Genomic DNA, 20,274 nt, shown 5'->3' with positions numbered 1-20,274 from the left:
CAGTAGTCTCACCAATGTTTTATTTTTTTAAGGATGTTTGAAAAGATGAAGAAAAGTGAGCCCAGATCTTTGACTACTCAGTATAAATGTGTCTTTGCTTCTGATTGCTGAAATCTGTAATTTATTCTTAGAAGGGTTTTGGAAAACCAATTTCTATTTATATTTGGGGACCGTTATCTCTTAGTGGACAGCCACTGCAGACATCTTCCAACTTACGTTTGGGTTTGGATGCCTCTCTGAAAAATAAAGTGCATTTGTCTGTTTTCTTAGTTATTAAAAGAAAACATAATGGTTTAATTGTGTGTTCCTTAGTTAGACAGATGGAGAATTTTAGGAACACCGTTTTAAATGACAGGAATAATGAGGAGGTTGCGAGATTTCATTGATAAGATGCTGCATTCCTATTTTAACATAATGGGAGAAGTAACCTACATGATTGCTCTCCCTAGGAAACAGTTTGAGTTTGGATTTTTCATCTCTGAAAAAATGTTGATACTTACATTTTCTTCAAGATAATGATTCCACAGAGGAGCTTGCCTCTTTATGGTCTAAAAAGTGTTTTTAGATAACCTTTCTGTTAAAGGTTTGGTAGTGCAACAGAAAGATGGGAGAATTTAGAACATTTACAGTTTTGTACTACCAAGTTTACATTTAAATTAGCTGGAGGGGAAATAGACCAGAAACTCCTGACACAGACTTTTATGATATGTGAGCTTAATGCTATATTATACTTCTGTAACTCTGGAATTACAATTATGCTCTGCTCTTCTTCAGTTCCCCCAGATATGGTAGCTTTGCACTGAAGTATATTATGGAGGCCTATTACTATTAACTTTAACTATTAACAGCTGCACTTTATATTAAGAAGAAATATTTTAAAAGTTCTCAGTTCTCTTCTGGAACTGTCAGAAAACTGAAGTAGTTTTGGCAGAGTTGTTTGAAGTCTGGCTGCTGAAGTTACAATGACTTTCTTGAGTAAAAGTTGCCCGTTCTTCCATGATTCAGGAGCTGAAATTATCTTCTTTTTTTTTTAATATTTTCTTCTGAGTTTGGGTAGTACCATCAATTTCAATACACAAAGATCATTGCTAAAGTTGTAGAAGACTGAAAATGGTAGCAGTGAAATCCCACTTGTAGTTTCAGGTCTTACCATAGGAAAATACTTGGATGTGTTTGACTTTATGAATTATCACTTTTATAGTTACAGTTCCTTTGTGGTGAATGTGCAATTGTAAACAGAACCTTTTTCCTAGATTAAAACTGCTTCCTTCTGTCTTTGAAGGTTACAGAAAACAGATCAGATCTCGAAGATTTACACCTTTATGCAACTCCGCGGGAGCAACGGTTTCGTAGGTTTGCCAGTCTAGAATTTGAAGGACAGCTGTACATGACTCCATACGACTTCATCCAGGCTGTTACAAGTGATGAACCCAAACGTAAGCAGGAGTTTTATAATGCTAGGACTGCTAGGGAAAACGTCTGTGGTGCATGTTATTTTCCCATTTGCTTTTGATTCCTACTTCTGTTTCTGATTGTAGTAAAAAGGTACTGTATCTTCAAAATTTGAATTGTGTCCAAATGCATACAAACAGTATCCTGACTGTTACTAGATTGTAGACATCTGTATGCAAGTTAAACATTGTTGTCTTAAAGGTTGCAAACAGCTCAACAGTCATGAAAGATGGAAAGTTAATTTATGCCATTTGCATTGACGCAGTTTCTTTCTGAGCAGACTGGTACTGCTGTAAAACTCCTGCTTCCTCTTCTGTATAGTTTCTCTGTAAGCAGGCAACATACGTGTTCTCTAAAAGACTTAAGATAAGATATAACATATAGCTGTATCATGGCTTTCTAAATAGCATGCTTTAGAGTTTTAGTCCCCCAGGGGATCAACTTTCTACACTTAAACATTGCCAGTGTTAGTACTTTGTGTTAATTAATGAAAAATTAACTATCAACTTCAGGTCATTTATTGTAAAATCTTTGCTTTAAGTATCAAAGAGCGACTAATAGTAAGATGATCCCTTTCTGCTCTAGCTTGATTTCCTGGCCCTTAGGCTTGCATTGGTAGCAGCACACAGCTTCTGGGGAATGGGAATATCTTTGCTCAGGTGTAACATGTATAATCACTCACTTTAGGTTTTCCTTTCTTCAGTCTATACCACAAAGCGAGTATGGAAAACAGTCAAAAACAGTGCTAAAACAGTCAGAGGAAGCTTAAAATTTGTGCAGATGTTGGACTTTTCCCCTTTGTTCTCTTAATAGTAATGAAACAAGAGGAAAGAATTCAGCCATGGCACATCAGTGATCAAAACTTCTGTAACTTTTGAATAAAGATATAATCTCATTGTACCAGTAAAGATAGAAGATAGAGCTTAGATGGTGAAAACTTGCAAAACTTTGAAACTCTTACCAGCAAGCAATTTTTTTTTTTTTTTTTGCTTTCCAGTTAAAAGAGAGGAAGCAGATTGCTTATCACACAAATCAATACAAATACACATCAGCACTTTTTATCTATTTCCTCTGCTCAGACCTTCAATTCTTCCTGTTTTTTTGTTAGTGTGGAGTTGTGTTTCACTGTGTATGGTCATGAAGCATTTGTGCTATATATACTGGACATCATTAAAATATTTTGGTTTAACTCTGATTTATGACAGTTTGATTGGCTAGACCACACTATATGTTTGCTATTAAAATTTTTCCATGCTGATGAAGTTTCTGCTTCCTCCTGTCACAAAGCAAGTATTCAGATTTTAAAAACAAAACCAAACCAAAAATCATTAAGCTCATAAGGACATTCTGGGACAGTCTGTTTATCTCATGGAAAAGGAGAAGAGATCTGGAGTTGAAGAGTCAGGCACCCTTCTGAATTCAGTGTAGCAAACCTTGTTTCTATCAAAATCCTTCTGTTCATCTAGTTGACCTCTGAGACTGAAAGCAAAACTAACCTGGGTGTTTTTAGGTTTCATGGTATCAGAGATTACATGGTTGACATAACTATTTTAAAGGATTATAACTAAGTAGAAATGGATCCCTTTGTTCTAGTGCAGGTCATATTGTCTGGGACATTGGAATAGAAGGCTGATAAATAGGAATATCTGAAATAGATGACCCACAGATTACCACATCCAGCTTCTTACCTATGGTAATTCTAACCTTAATACCACAGCATTACCAAAGTATCAGTTTGTAGTCTAGGGCAAGTCAATTTTCTGTCTTGCTGTGTTGAAAGTACTACATTGAAGGAAGTAATGTTTCTAATAATACATTCTAAACATTTTTTTTTTCATGTTTGGGGTCATTTTATAAATAAGTTGCAAGTTATATCTAATTGGGTCCATTCAAGTTGACATACTAGACCATCTATACTTTGCATAATAAAAAAAAGAATTTATATCTGGGGTTTTTATGAATGAAGACTAGAAAGGTCTTGAGTTTTGTCAAAAAGCAATAATGCCCTTTGAAGTATAATAATAGAAGCTCTTTATGTCTGCTTTATAGAAAAGCTAATAATACTAGGCCTGAATGATATTTGTGATGGAGTGAACGTGTCTATTGTGATTGATTTACTTTGGAAATCATGTAAACCCTACAAAAGTCAAGAGGGTTTTCCCTTCCTTTTTTGATAAAACACTAACTAATGTGGTAAGAGTGTATCTTTTATAAAATGAAACTTTTTCCTCCAGGAATTTATTACAAAATATAAAATGAATGCTGTAATTAACTTCCTTCTGCCTTTATGGTAAGGGCTTTCATTTGGGAACATACATTATTTTTAAGAGTTGTTCTTGATACATTTTTATATTCTGAATATGTGTTTATATAGTGAGAAAACAAATTAAGAGAAGATTAAATACATTTTTTCCCCTTAGTCCTAACTATAGCAAATTAAGCTTAATACTGAACTGTAAGAAGTATAGATATATATATATACACACACACACACATAAATCACTGACTTGTCTAGAAAGAAAATATGTATTTAACATATAAGACTGGGAAATATTCTGATTGGAAAATTAGATATATTTAGTCTCCAAGTTTTTTATGGTAGGCATAAACATACATCAATTTATGTAGCAAATGAGATTGTTTTAGGACACTTAATTAAAATATCAAACTGAAAATCTGTTAGCTGATGTTATGATTTTGTATGATATAACTCCACCATAGTTAAGAGTAGGATTTGTCAAAGGTCTTGGTGTAAACCTTCACCAAGATGTAAAATTTAAATTTCAGTCAGTTTCTAACCATGAACTGATGAAAGACCATAGTGGGTAGCTTGTGTACTGTTTTAATTATTTAATGGAGCATGAAATTCATTAAGAGAAAAGGATTTCTAATAACACAGCATGTTTTGCTCTATAAAAAGAAGCCTTTACCCACCAAAAAGTTGTGGATTTGACCACATAAAATGCTACTTCTGGACCTTTGTGAATTCTGATATTCACAATGCCTTATTGTAATATTGAATCTGTACAAATGTTTGTCTTGAGGAGGTGGTGTTGAACCTCAAGTTTTGAATTCTTGAATGGTTATAGACAACTCTTCTTCATTTATAACTACCAAAGAATTGAGCCTGAAAGAGGCTGGAAAAGGAATCTGAGTTAGTAGGAGGGGATGAAGGGTGTCTTAGCACTTGATGTAGTTTCAAGGAGTTTTTTTTGTATTTGCTTTAAAAAGTATGAGTAGTCCATGAAGCAAAGGTTGTCATCCAGGTCTCCTTACAATTTACATTTTAATACTTCTGCTAGTAAATAATCATTCAGCATATTGATACCAGGGGTTAGCATGAATGCCCTCTATTTCCTGTTAAATGTTTTAAGGATGTATTTTGGGGGTTGAAAGTCTTTTCCCTCATTGAAGCAGAATTGGATTAAAAACTAAATCTGAATAGGCTCTTTAAAGTTAGGATATTAGGTATGTATTAAATTAAAGGGTTTTTTTAATAACATAAAGACAATTACACTCATGAAGCAAGGCAAATAATTCTTTGTCTAGAAAATACAGTATAGATGTAGTCCAATTTTCATGACACCACATTGGCATAATTAAAATCTGTGCATTCATAACTTCTTCTTTTGTTGCAGATGCTAAAAAGTGGCGATCCCTTTCAAAGCAGGTAAGCAGTAATTCCTGCTTATAATCATACATTTTGATAGCTGTTTTTGTTTGTCATGTAAATGTAGCGGCTCAAGAGAGTTTAATTTCTTCATTTTTTGTCACTTCAGACTCAGCTGAATCCAGAATCTCAGATACTTGAGCCACTGTGCCTGTTTTGTTGGATTTACTGACTTTCTCAAGCATGTCAGTTTCTCCCTGCATTTCTTAGTGTCTAGGTGTAGTATGTCTATGCAAAATTGCCTGAAATATTTATGCCACTCTCTCCCTTTTGTGGTGTTTTAAGTGCCTCTTTTTTTTTCATTTTGTTTTTTTCATTTGAATAACTGCAAAAGGACTCTGTTTCCCTGTATTTTAAGTAAAATACATTCATATTCATGGGTGAAGTTTGCTTTAGTTCAGGTCAAGTGTTTTAAAAGAACAGTTGTTCAGATTTTGTATGAAAACCTTACTGAAATCCAGGGGGACTTATCCTTGGCTTCAGTCAATATGAGCAGTGGTGAGTTATTTCAGCCACAAATACATTACATATCTCTCTCCAGCTCAGCAAGCATTTAGTATTCATGCAGATGAATAATTCTTGCAATAATCATGTGTGCAAAATTTTATGGAGTGCTTAAGTACTTCCAAAATCATTGTGGTAACTGAAGTTAAATAAACTGGTAGATTTGCATGTAGTTCCTTGTATTTTATATTGATATCCTAGTTATCCTATTGTTATCCTAATCATAATCTATTAACTATTTCATTAAATGCTGAAATATATGCTTTTACATTTTTTAAACCTTATTTTTTAGGAACTGAATCAGATCCTTATGGAAACACCACCGGTTTGGAAGGGATCATCCAAACTTTTCCGTAATCTTAATGAGAAAGGTGATTGAGGAGAATTTATTTTCCTGAACCAAATGATCATTCTGTTAACTTTTTTGTGATGATGTACTTTTATCTGGGTCACATTTGCAAAAATAAAAAAGTTCTTGCTGTTTGTTGCTTTCTACATTTTACAGCATGGAGAAGTTCCATGTGATCTCTACAGTGTTTTAATGATGCCATCTTCCAACTACCTTCCATTAAGTGATTTGGGACTCAGAGTCTGTTAAGCTGATATTTGAATATTTCAGGTTCAGTTTTTTGCCATGAATGATCTCTGGACTATAGACAGAACATTCCAGTAAGGAAACAATATCTCTTCAGTTCAGTTCAGGTTCAGTAATGTGATTATTTCTAAAGACAGTAGTGGTCTTATATCACTGAATAAGCATTTTGTACACAGCAAAGATTCAGAAATGTTATATATTCCTTTAAACTCTGCAGATGGGGGCTTTGATAGTTTTTAAAACTTACACTATTGGTAAGCAAAGAGCCAAGAGTCACTCCTGGTCTCCTCTGTTGTATTTTTTTCTTTCTTAATAAGCTCTATCACTTCACAATAAAAAAAACCCATAGGGAAATAAAACAATCATGGCTTTACAGACAATGAAAAGCTATTTATGATAAAGAATCCGCATATTTCTTTGCTTGTATTTAGAGTGGCAAAGATTTGGTGGCACGTTTGAAATATTTTCAGACACAAGTACTTGTTATAAAAGAAAGACACTTCATGGCTGTTTAAAATAAGCACACCAGCAACTTCCAATCTTGTAATTGATTAATATAATGCATGTAATTGATTAATATAACTCAATGCAGCTCAGATGTATTCAAAAAGTAAGAAGTGTGGATATACTCTCAAAGGAGGCTCTCTAGTACATGGAGGCACTTGCTTTTTTTTCCTGAGTCTGCAGCCAGCACTCCAGAGAGGCAGAAATTGGCACATCTTTGTGTTGTATTTCAGTGTATTTCTTTGCCCTAGGCTGCTTTCTATATCGTCAGAACAGCTGACTTTTGAAATATTAATTGCATAAAAATTCATCCTCAGAATCTGCTAAATCAATACATTATCATTTAAAAAAATGTATCTAGATGTTGCTTTTTAAGTCTGTAATAAAATGTCTGCAACATGCGCAGTCTTGATTCAACAATATCTTACTCCAATTTTCTGCCAGTGAGTTCTACAGAAGTTGATGGAATTGGTAGGACTCAAACTGTCAAAACAAGATGGTAAAATTAGTATTAGACTTCAGTAGTTGGATATAATTTCAGCATGTTTTATGAAAAGGTGAGTTCTATTGCCCAGTTTTATAGAAAATATAAGAAAAGATGGGTCTTATGACTGATAGCCTAAATTGATGAAAGAAATGGAAATAGAATTCAGGTCTCCTTAGTTATAATTTCATCTCTTTTTTTGTTGTTATTTCTTACTCATTTTCTTTTAAACATGCACATACGAAGCAAGTAGCAAAAGCCTATGTCCATTTATTTTGCCATAGATTTATGTAATTCAGCTGAGGCATGCAGATTTATGCCCACTGACCTTAAGTTTTTATTATGTTTTACCCTTGAGTGCCCTCCTTCTCTTCTTTCTGATCTTAGTGTAAGTTTTTCTTTCCCTTCAATCATCATTTCAGAGCCTCTCTCCCATAACACTCAGAGCAATCAACCAGAACTGTCTGTCTGCAGCTACAATATGCCAGTACAAACAAAAGGAGAGAAGATTTTCAAGGCCATTTATATTGCTTTCTTTGTACCTGTGATGGACTACTTGACAATTGCACTTTCTTCCTGTTTTACAACAAAAAAGGTGCCATCAAAAAACCAAAAATATATATTTACATTTATTGACTGGCTATTAAAGAATGTTTTCCATCACTGAATGAGAACCTTTGAGGTATCTGATTTCTTGATAGGTGCTTGTCCAAACAGATTCAAGCAGGCCTTTGAAAACTGAATTTCTGCAAGCTGCTGTATAAAATCAGGAAGACAAAGCATAGAGCATGTGTTACTTAAATGTCTGTATTTAATTATTGCTAATCTTCTAATATGTAAATTGAAGAAAAGAGTAGGTGGTATTTAGAAATCGTATTAACTTTCATAACTAGATCTACTAGCAGTAATAAAATACTTGTTCTGGAGACTTAAATTTGCTCTTGGATCAAAAGATGGGATGTGAAGTATAATGTGAGTAATTATATCACATGAGTGATACAGTAATTTTAGTTTTAATTGTACAGGATTTTCAGTGCAAAAAAAATCAGATGACTGCTTATCTAGTTTGTCACATATTCAGTTAAGTCAGATTTTAAAATATATTTAAACATCCAAAGATGTGCCTGCTTTTGGGAAAACTTTTGCACCTGACTTGGACTGAAATCAAGCAGACAGACAGCAACTTTTGAAAATCCTAGCTGATAGACATCTACTCTCAGGCATCTAAATACTTTTTTTTTTCTCTTTTCTTTTGAAATAATCTAATATTGTGTACTAACTTAAAACTTCTGGTTTTGGAGGACAGACAAAACCAATTTGTTAGAAATCAGGAACAAGTTTTCCTAGTTCAGCCTCAAGTATCATTGGAGCTAAGGGCTTTAGGGAGAGCTGCAAGCCATTGTTTCCCATTCTTACTGAACTATGAGATGTTTCTCTTCATGGCTGCTCTGGACCTTCTGCAAGTTTGTCTCTTTACCCCTTACTCCAGACAGGCACAAGTACAACTTATGGTACCAGACATTCTACTTGGGTATTGACTTCAGCTCTAATTTGAATTTTGCCTTAATCACTTCTAAAGAGAAAAGGAAGTGCCATTCCACAGTGTGGTTCCCTTTTGTAGTTTTGCAAAAAAACCCATGAGATCAAGTTTTCAGTTAATATAGCACATGCACTTACAAAGCACTTAACTGTATTCAAATGGTGTGTATCAGGAGGAAGCCCGATTAATGTTCTCAAAGTAAATGTTTTCATACTGTTAAAGAGCATTATCATGAATTACTAGTGGGTTTTTTGTAAAAAAAATTTGAATAAATCATTTCTATTAGCTTTTAAGTGTCTATCCATCTATCTGTTTAATGAGCTGTGGTCTACATGACTGTCATGCTTGCCATGTTAATTGTACTCCTCCCCTAAAATACAAACCCAAACAAAAAGCCTCAAGCCATAGATGAATATTGTAGAAAAATAACATATCGGCCAGGTTGAAGAGGTACATGCATACAAGTATGACTATGCAAATGCACATGTACAAAAATTCTCCTTATATATAGATTTAGTGTTTTCAAGTTTAGGGTGTGAAGACAAGGTGAAACTAACATGGCATAATTTTTTTTTGTCTTCAGGTGTGATATCTTACACAGAATATTTATTCCTCTTATGTATTTTAACAAGTAAGTATTTTTGGAGAAAAAGTATAAAATATTCCTTACAATTTCAAAGCTCTGAATGTGTTGTTGTATGTTCAGTTACACTTCCCATCCTTGCATGTAGAAGAACTACACCATACATCTGTATGTCCCTATGAACCTCTTTTGCCCTTTTGGAATCCAGTGTTATGCTTTATTTAAATGCATTATTATCTGGAATACCTTTTAGTGGATGTTGAGGAAGCTGTGCCATACACTCCAGCTAAACCCCAGTTAAGAGCTTAAATTTATTTTCCTGTTTGAAATTCCTACAAAATTTGTTGCTAAATTTGCTGAAGTTCATAGGGGACACTGAATATAAGGAGAATAGAAGGATACTCATTTTTGTTGGTTTATTTCAACAATTAGTGCGTAAAGGGTAAAATCAAAGAGTCAGTGGTAAAATATAAAGTATTTATGTCAGAAACACTAACAAAATTGACATAAATTTGAAGTAAAATAACAGAATAAACTAAGCCTGATTCAGCTTTTTTTTTATATTTAAGAGGTGTTTTCTGGGAAGAAGCAAAGACTTACTTGTCTTTCACTTATATGTAATTAAATCATTTTGATTGGATTAATTTGTTTTTTTGGATATGAACTGGGTTCCTATTATGAATCAGAGCTGGAGCTTGTCCCTGAACCCTTAGTATCTTCTACTATGGGATCAGTGATTCTTCCATCATTTCTCTGTTATCTGAATTAACTTTTGGCCATAATTCATTCATATTGCAAATCAGTGGGTATCCCCAAAATGTTGCCTGAAGGCTTTACTTTTAGTTACCATCAAAGTCGCTATGTTTCAGAAATAATTTAAAGTTCTAACCTGATCTCAAATTTCAATGGCTGTAAGCATGTAAACAAGAAAATGTTGAGTGTCTTTCAGCATAACATTTACTTTGACCAGAAGGTACGTCCTGTACCATGTTTTTGAAAATCTTTTAAAGTGTCTTTTAGAACACTATGTTTTCATAGAAAATTCATTTTCTACATATCTATGTTTGAAATATGAAATGGACTCTATCCATGAACTAACACTCTTTTATGAGATACTCTTGAATATTTCATGTTCTATTTCTACTTTTGTGTGCATGCCTTCTGTTTGAGTTACATGGGTTATACTCTTTTACAGATGTTATGATTTGCGTTTACTATGTACACAAATACCCTGATTTAAATTAGTTGAGGTTCTGGCTTTTATGAAGGAAGGGACACCAAATAATTTCTTAGAGTATTACACTTGCTTTCTTTCCAAGGAAAAAAAATAAATGAATGTTTGGCATTTTTTTGGCAGAGCCACATGCGGGTTTTCGAATTGCTTTCAACATGTTTGATACTGACGGCAATGAAATGGTGGATAAAAAGGAGTTCTTAGTGGTATGTATGTTTGCAGTTTTTGGTGTAATCTTGAAACTAAAGTGATGATGACAATAGTCATGAGAATGCTGTCTACATTGCTAGCTATTCCTCACTGAATGTAGTTATTTGCTTTGTTCAATATAAATAGTTATTATAATGTAAACTGAAAATAGAAGCTCCTATTTAGAGTGCACAGGAGTGTTGTATATAATTATTTTTGAAGCTTAATTCTAGTTTTCATTCTGCATCTTTTAATTGCTACTGTAATCACAGATAGGCTATTAAAGTAATAGAAATGTTTTAATGGTTAGCAGTTATTTAATTGCTCTAATGATGAAAGGATTTGTAAAAAAATCTATTGCTGGGAGACCACCTCACTTTGCCATCCGTTCTGCTGATAATCACAAGTGACCCAAAAATACTGGCTGACATAATGTGACACTATCATCTGTTTTGGACAAGATTTGTAATGAAATTAAACGTACATATATCTAGGTTAGCCCATAAATCCATATGCTGAAGCAAGTTGCTAAGCTGGGGTTCAGTGAGTGCTTTTTAAGGAGAATATTCCTACAAGTGAAATTGACTTTGACCTGAATGATTTCCACATGCTTTGGAACAGATTGCAGGATACCTAGAACTTGGCAGTACTTTGGTTGCATCCAAGGTTTTGATACATTAGTAATTTGAATTACAGCATTTTTCAAATTAAGAGCTTTTCTCTGTTTATGGCTTGTAAAAAGCAGTTCTGTAAATTCATCTTATTAATTATTTAAACAGAGTTTATTTTTTTCACTTTGGAAATCTAAACAGTTATAAAAAGCCCAGACTTTGAAAGAACTTCACATATTGTTGAGATTTGAAAATTAAGAATAATTTGGCACTTAAAGGAAAATCTTCAAAAATTTGAAATCATCCACAATATATTCATTTGTACCATGATAAATCTGATAATTGCATCTTAAAATTTGAATACCTCATAAGTTTTCAGGTAGTAGGATGCACCAAGTTCAGGAGAATGATCTGTGCACTAATGAGAGGGCTATTTTAGATTTCTGTTCATTTAATTTATTTTCTGATTTCAAAAGAAATAGGAGGAATAATTAATGCCACTCTAAATAAATGCCAGTGATGGATTATTAAAAAAAAACAAAAAACAAAGAAGTGCAGAAAATTGACCACTCAAAGTTAGGGCTTCTGAGTTTACAATAACTGTGTGGCTTTCTGTTAAAAAAATTGCACCATAAACCAGAGATCTCTTAATTGTTAGTGTCCATAGGCAGCAGCTGTTTGGGATTACAGTGAAGCAGTCAGTTATGGTGAACATTAGACATTAACATTTAAAATATTGTGGTTAGTGGTGTAGACAAGCTTTCTGGAGACTAAATAAGGCCTTAATTTTCTACTGAACAAGTACCGATGATTAATACAATAAAAGACTTCCAAGAATTGAATCAGATGTTGGAAAAAATATTTGTGTAAAGGATATAAATACATTTTTGTGTAGTTGAGCTTATAAATAAATACAGTGAGTACACATGAGAAAAAGCCCAATGCCTTACTGAAAAACATGGAGCAAAATGCACAGAATTTGCAGAAACAGACACGTGGAATGTATTTAAGTGTCAGAGTCCAATTTGTTTAAAATAAAGACACCCTAGTTTCCTGTGTATGGTTTCTCAATTGATTCAAATAAACTATGCTAACCTTAAGGAAATGGAAATATGGAAGAATCTCTACTTAACATGTGGAACTTCCCTCAATTCTCCTTTTCAGGGAATTGAGAGGAGATCTGGGGGCTTGTTCTGGTGACATGGCTTAAGCAGAACAAGTGTCTGCTTAAATTCCAAATTTATTTTGGAAGGTGACACCACTTGCAAATTGTGGCATGCTGGTCATTTTTTTGTATTCTGTTATTAAATGTACACATCCTTGTATGTGCTAATTCTTAATAAGCATCTTCTCCAGTTGGAGGAACAAACCAGCAAACATTGGATTAATTAACAAAAGGAAAAAATAGAGGAAAGAGAAGAAAAAAAGCAAGCATCTTTCATGATTCAATTAAACAAAATGTGGTGAAATAGACTCACAAGTTTGTTCTAAAAGAAAAAACGGCTTCCATTACAATAGCTAAATGGGAGGAGATTGAAGCAAGAGGCTTGTCTTTCAGAAATTGATGCTAAAAATGAAATGAAATAAGCATTTAAAGTGGGAAACAAGAACAACATTTAACTATGGATATTGCATCTTTCTTTCTAATTATGCTTTTATAGTCTTCAGTCCTGCTATGAATTTGTTCTGTCATGATTTTTCGCTAAAGTTTTTCCTTATTCTTTTTCTGTTAGCAGACTTGGTCTGCTAAAGAAAGAAAGTAGAATTTCCAAAGAGTAGATATACTGTCCCCTACCTATGATTGTATTTAACGAATCTATATAGATTAAACTTGAGTGCAGGTCTGCTTCATTAGGTGTCAGTGATCCTTTAAAAATTAGATCAGAACCCTTAAGTCAAAATGTTAGATCTGAAGTGAGAAAGACTAAAATAGATAGGTAGATATATTTCTTCTGTAATGAAAGTAAATATGAAAATAGAAGTTGATTCAGTGATATTGCAGCTGTGATAGAACTGGCACCAGAACATACATTTGGGATCTTTACTCACATTGCTTGAATATGATGTATCATATCCTGTGTGCCTGAAAGAAGGAGACTATTCAAAAGTCGCCATTTGAACTAGCCAATATTTGCAAAATATTTATCCTTCAATTACAGGCAGCTATTGCAAAATTTGTAGTAAATGCTGTTCAGTTTAACAAAAAGACTTTGAAGAGCTTTGTTTAGGGATCACATTTTGTGTGATTCTTGAGGAAAGCAGTATATGTAGTGAAAAGCTGAAAAATACTTATTTTTTTTATAACAGCTGTATTGTTTTTGTAAACAAATTTCATGGTGTTTGTGCTTTGTCATAGGGGTGAGGTCAGGGAACAGAAGGATTGTGTTGCCTTGTTACTGGAGATCTTGTTTTTGTTGCCTTCAGCAACAGTCATTCTCATTATCCTATTTCAAACAATGTTCCTATGAAAGTACTCCTAAACCCTTTTTGCATTCCCTTTTTTTCATTCACTGGTATCCTATGGCACTCTTTCTGAACAAAAGATCCATTTCCAGAAGTTTAGCAAGGGCTTTAATAATGCATGCAACAGAATCCTACTCCTTTTGCCTCTTTGGCAGGGGAAATACATCCAAGGATGCCTTGCTTTTACTGATCTTTTTGGGTTTTTCAATTACTGCCACTCTTCTCTCCTGCTTGATGGCTTGTCACTTCAGTTTTCACAAGGGATTTTCTTTCTACTTCTCTCTGTTCATTTAACTTTCTTCTTTGCATTGTTCTGGGTTGCAAACTGTGCAGTACTCTATCCCATCAAGAGTCTTTCCTATTTGGCAAAAGTTACAGTAACTTGTGCCTGTAAGTTTGCAAAAAAATTTGAAAACATTTACTGAAGTCTGTAAATTTATCCCATACTCAAAAAAAAGTATTGTGATACAAAAAAAGTTCTGGTCTCTGTTTGTCTTATAGAAAATTCTGGAACTCAGTAGTCAAATTTTAATTTTTTTAATGAATGTTTAATTACTAAACATTGAATTCTTTCATTTCTGTGTTGTCATACCCCTGCAGTAAAGCTTGCTGATCCCTTTGTCTTACTCATCTGCCTTCTCTGAAATAAAGATATCCTGAAATTTAGTTTGGAAAATTTCCTTGCAAAATTTATCACATACACTTTACGTTTCACATTCCAGCCCTTGTGGAGCTCTGTGTAAATGCCATTACATTATCAGGTTTTACCAGACTTGTGGTAGGTAAAATTGCACTTTTGAAAGGACTACCACGATTGTGTCTGTATGCCAAGGTGTTTGGTTGTGAAAACATCATATTCTACATAGGACAGTTTCTCAGATCAGGGTTTATTCCTTTTCCAGCCCACTTAGAGGATAACAAATTCTACACCTGACAGTATGATATATTCACATGCAGTTTTTTAAAAGCTGAAGTTCTTGTAAAGACCTAGATAGTATCATAGTTAATACTGCTCTCCCTTGCTAAACACTGAGAGACCTTTTTCTAATGGTTTGGGAACATTAATTGGTATTACTATAAATAAAAATACTTAAATAAAACAGACACTTGCAAAGAAAGATAAGCGCAATCCAGTTCTTCCTCTGAAGACTTTACAAAAATAAATATGCTTAAGAATCCATATGTTTGAAATCTTGTATTTGAGGTTTTCTCAGAAGTCATGTTTAAAGCTCTTCATGTTGAGATAGTTGTGAAAGGGGTATTTTACAAGACCTGAAGGTATTCTTTGAACACACTTAAAAAGGAAGGGTACTTGATAGATTACTCTTGAGTAGTAGTTTGTTGCTGCTGAAGGGGAATGTTTCACCCCCACCAGGTGTTTCTGCCCCTCCCTTGTGCCAGCAGGAGTAAGAACTGATCAGGTTAGAAACTGATATGAAAAAAGATTGATCCAGCTGATTAAATAAACATAAAGATACTAATTAGAACCTGCAAGAACGGAAGTGCCTTGAGGTGGTGAAAAAGGATGGAACTTCCCCTTCTTATATTGGCCAGACTGGCTAAATAGGATGTTCTTAGTATCATGCTCCCAAGTAGAATTGTTACCCTTACTTTGTGGAAAAAATACTTCTTTTTTCCCTTTCTGTGTTATGGTTTAAGTTGCAGAAGGAACATGAAGGCATGAGTATGAACAATAAAGCATCACTGAAACTGATATTTCAGTAAAGAACTACATTTTAGTACTGTTTGCAAAGTTCCTTATGATGAAGGATATTTTTATGCATGTGAAAACAGACTGAACACTAAATATGAACAAAATGGTTTGCTTTTTAGCTCCAAGAGATCTTCAGAAAAAAAAATGAGAAGAGAGAAAAAAGAGGAGATGAAGAAAAACGTGCAATGCTGGTAAGTAAAATCAGAAAAGTTGCATCTAGTTGCTTGATTTTTTTGATGTAGGACAAAATTATGTGTGTATATATTTCACCAATCTCTTTCTTTAAACACTAAATTCATATTGTTAAAAGAATATAGATAACTTTATATGTAGAAAAAAGTAATATTTAGCCTAAACTGCGGTTACTGGGAAGAAAAAGTGTAAGTGGTTTATATGAAGGAAAAAATAGTATTTTAATACTGTAGTATATGTTATGACAGTAGCATTGATTCCATTTGGAGTTTAGAAATCTGGGAAAAAGTGAATAGTAATGACCCAGTGTTACTGTCTATAACTGAGAGAGATCTCAGTGGGAAGACCAAGTTATACACTTGCTTTCAGAACGAACTGAAGCTGTTCATACAGACCTACTGATCCTGGTGCTTATTATCCACATAGTAGTTTTAGAATAGATTATGAGATGTTACAATGGAACTTAAACTTTATATTCAAATTTAATTTCTTACTAAATAATGCTTGCGACCAATACAAAATATATTAACCTGAATAAATTTCTATGGAATATTGGGTACTCACGTAATGTAAAATTTGCATTTCATGCAAATAAATAAAAAAGGTAAGTCAGAAATAAATGAGTCTGTGGTGGTTTGTCTGAGGATGGCAGACAGGTAATTCTTTTACTGTTGGAATAGTAAATATCAGGGACAAATTTCCATCAAGCAGAGAGAAAAAAATAAAACAAACACGTTTGTTTGCAATTTGCATATTTATGGAAAAAAAATTCCTTATTATAAGTAACATTTTGACATATCAACAGAGCTTCTCAGTGCCCATTATACTTCTGCCAACATCAATGCTCAGTGCCAGTTCTTTGTCCCTGAAACCACAGGAGGTATGATTTTCAAGAACTAATACTTTTTAAACCTTCCGTGAGAAAAAAAAGGAAGGATTTTTTTCTTCCCGTCCAGACAGATCTATCCTGCTCAGCTTTTCAAAACTGTAGGTCAGTTGTTGAATCTCTCATGGAATGTTTATTTTGAACAAAGGGACCTAAAGGAAGAGCTTTTGGAGAACGTAAAGATTGCAAAATGGCGCATAAGTCCTGAGGGCAATCTCTAAAAATTTGTACTTCTCTTTTGAAAATTTGAAGAGTAAGACTGAAAGTAAACCATTTTTTCTTCTTCACTGTCATTTTGAAAACAAATAAACAAAAAGACTAATTATATATAGAGTAAAGGTTTGCTTGTCTTAACCTATTCTGTTGTCTTTTTTTCCCCCTTCTTTTTTCTTCATTCTGACATGTGATACTTGACTTGGCCCATTTTTGCTGTATGTCAGCGTCTTCAACTTTATGGATATCATACTCCTACTAACAGTGTATGTACTCTAATTATTTTCAATTGATGCAGTCTTCACCAGTGAGATGAAATAATATGAAATAAATAAGAGCACTTATTATGTTTATCTTTTTCATCAAGTAAATTATTTCTGCTAATCAGTAAAAATGTGAGGAATCTTGACTTGCATAAAAGATTGTTGCATGCATGCTGAGCATACAAGCCTATCAGGAGGAAAGGTTGCTCTCTATTTCTATAAAATGGAGGAAACAGTATTTTTAAGTGAAAGTACAAAATACATTTCAATAAACTATAGGCATTTTTAATTAATGTGTGTAAAGTAAGTCATCCTGCACGAGTCATTTGATCAGTCTCTTTGTTTCTTTGTGTATAGTATGAATTATTAGTCAGTTGAATCCTTCACCTCTTCATTGCCTCCCAAAAAGAAACCTGAAGAGAGCTTTCCTATTTTCATGCTTCACCTACAGAACAAATACATGAGAACTTTCAGTGCTAAACTAGGAAAGGATTTTACAGAAAATATTCCCTCCATTACTGAAGTGACAGTAAACTTACTTTTCTTCATTTTTGAGGAGTGAAAAAGAAAAGCAGCAAAAGATCTTCTGAGGTTTTTAATGTCTTCATCATGACGATTTTCTTAATTAATTAATTAATTTCTGGATCATGGAAGAAGTAAAACAGTTTTTAAAAAACATACAGATTAGGTATTCTAATTACATAATTTTCGGCTTCAGTAAAAAAATCTCCTTCTGGACTCCAGCCATGTCCAAGCACTTTATGCCCATGTGTGTGCCGTATTTTTGTCCCTCCTACTATCTGAATAGAGATCTCCGTGCAGAGAAGACTCAGGTGTATAGGAATTCAGTAAATCTCTCATCTCTGAAAATTGATATTTTGGTGTTCTGTTTCTCCCACTGGAACAAGAAGTGTAGCAGCCTTTTGTTTCCTTTGATATCATGAGGAGTTGAAGATACTCAAATTCCAGGGAGATGCAACCCTAAAATGTCTGGGATAGTCCAGCATGCTGTGTCATGCATGAGGACCTTCTCCTCACTTCATCTTACAAAGCAGTTCTAGTTCTTTTTTAAATGTGTTGAGGTACATAGGCCATAAAAAGCATGTAGTAATGTTTTAAATGGGTTACATTTTTTAGTATTTTCATTTGCATAGGTTAATTCTTTTGAGTCATGTTCTGGTGCATACTGCATTTGTGTCTAAGACTGCCTTGGCATGCACTGCATGAGTGCTTCCACTGGCCAAATGCCAACCAGAACATGATAACTATGACGTGATGCATGCAATGGAAATAACATGTGCACGCCCAGAAGTACTAATTCAATTGACTAAAGTAACTCCAATAAGAGAACAAATTCAGTGATGACTTAAAATAGATAATTATAGAATTTTATGCATGAAAGAATGTGGTGTTCGTTCACATGACAAGGTAAGTTTGATCATCAGACGTGGGTAATGTTTTCCTGATAAGTATGTTACAGTTGAACTTATTAGGCTCGTTTTATGCCTTTCTTTGTTGGTACAGTGATGTCATCATAAATGTTAGATTAAATTATTTTGTATAACTAGTTGTATGGTGATATTTTTATTTTAACCAATGAAAAAATGAATTCTATAAATACATAAATTAATATTTTCTGGAAAAACAGAATTGATAGAAAAAACAGTGGCAAAATACTGAGTTTAAATGGCCATTTTGACATGTACTTTTAATAAATATTTTCACTTCTGCTTTCTTGAATTTATTTTGTTTGGGAAGATGTAGTCTGGTGATACTTTTGGTGCAGCCAAGAGCATTAACCAAATAGCTGTAATAGACCAGTGTTCCTTTCATTTACAAAATGTCATGTAATTGGTTAAAATATTACTATTTAGAAGCAAGAGAACCAAGCCCTGCTTTTGAAGATCAGTTAGAAAATATTTTAAAGTTTATGAATGTTTTTTCTAATGTTTTTTTGTTTTTCAAACAATTGTGCTTCTTGAAACTGCAGGTTCTTAAAACAGAAGGAGAGGACCTTGTCCCCAGAAGCTATTGGGATACTTTGAGACGTAGCACAAGCCAAGCACTCTTTTCAGACCTTGCGGAGGTATAAAACAACCTCTCTGGTCTCTGGTCCATAAACAGACTGCTATTTTATTTATTCTGTTCTGATTGCTTTCTTTTATTATGAACCTTGTTCTTCTTTTCCTTTTAATTACTTTTTTGTTTTAAACCTGAAAGTTCTCAGATCAAATGCATTTGGTTCTATACAATGTGAAAATTGAAGGTTGTAATTTCCAAGAAAAGGGAAAGTTACCCTTTGAAAGAGTTGGAAGATGAAGTCCTCTTCAGTCCTCACTATAAGAAGTATTTTCTAACACTAATAGTCATGGCATTTCACTGTTAGAGAAGTAATTCTGGAAACCTTTGTCATTTAGGCGTGGTCCAGTAAAATGACAACTTTAATGAGAGTTGTAGCCCTTTAAGCTTTTAATCTTTACGTCCTTTTGCTTTGCTTTTTATGTATGTTATCAGAGCCAATCTTCACAAAAAGTATAATGCAAAGATTGTTTTAATTATTAGAGAAAACTATGAATATTTTAAGGTGACCAAAACGTTGGTCTTTTTTAATATTACACTAATATTAAAATTACTTTAATATCACATTATGGAGGTCTAGGAATATCAGTGAGTTGTCAAATTAATTTCCATATTGCTTTAAATTCTAATAATTCTTGTTTCATGATCTGCTTCTAGATAATTGAGTAAGATATTTCTTTGTATTTATAATTTCAGAGGGTCAGAAAACTAGATTATTTATGCTTTTCCTTGCCCTACACAGTGAGCGTGATTGCTCTGCTGGTTGTGGAATTAAAAAACATACAGCAGCTCCCCGCTGACTGTGGTGTCAGAGTTCCATGTTTCCTAAGCAAGATCATAATGAGAAAAGAACAAGGAAACAAAACTGACCTTCAGTTTTACCTCAGACTAAAACAGTCTTTTTCCTTGGTGTGGAAGCAATGTGTGCTTCACGTTAAAAGTAATTAGTGTTTTTGTCCCTGCTGTTCCTCTGCAGAAGCTATTGAATAATCTGAAGACTTCAATGGACTTATTTCTAATTTCCAGGCTAAATTTACTCATAGTCTCTTTATATCAGTCTGTTGTAATTTTCATAGGGCTTTTTCTTCTTCAGTGTTT

General features: G+C 33.6%; 1 protein-coding gene across 4 annotated transcripts in view; it reads left to right on the top strand.

Annotated features, from left to right (window-relative positions):
• The window catches only part of MICU3 (mitochondrial calcium uptake family member 3), a 52,809-nt gene that overhangs the window by 11,189 nt on the left and 21,346 nt on the right, over positions 1 to 20,274 (top strand). The window contains exons 2-9 of one of the 4 annotated variants that reach the window (XM_058838304.1): positions 1,283 to 1,436; positions 5,091 to 5,122; positions 5,919 to 5,997; positions 9,333 to 9,380; positions 10,690 to 10,772; positions 15,663 to 15,734; positions 17,062 to 17,100; positions 19,088 to 19,183. In XM_058838304.1, coding sequence (XP_058694287.1) covers positions 1,283 to 1,436; positions 5,091 to 5,122; positions 5,919 to 5,997; positions 9,333 to 9,380; positions 10,690 to 10,772; positions 15,663 to 15,734; positions 17,062 to 17,100; positions 19,088 to 19,183 — 603 coding nt within the window. The remainder of the gene's footprint in view (positions 1 to 1,282; positions 1,437 to 5,090; positions 5,123 to 5,918; positions 5,998 to 9,332; positions 9,381 to 10,689; positions 10,773 to 15,662; positions 15,735 to 17,061; positions 17,101 to 19,087; positions 19,184 to 20,274) is intronic. The other 3 variants (XM_058838305.1, XM_058838306.1, XM_058838307.1) reach the window with 3 other exon arrangements.

The sequence above is a fragment of the Poecile atricapillus genome, chromosome 4 (assembly GCF_030490865.1).
Source record: "Poecile atricapillus isolate bPoeAtr1 chromosome 4, bPoeAtr1.hap1, whole genome shotgun sequence".
Lineage (NCBI taxonomy): Eukaryota > Metazoa > Chordata > Aves > Passeriformes > Paridae > Poecile > Poecile atricapillus.
The sequence above is the reverse complement of the archived record's forward strand: the minus strand, read 5'-3'. Positions and strand labels throughout refer to the sequence as shown.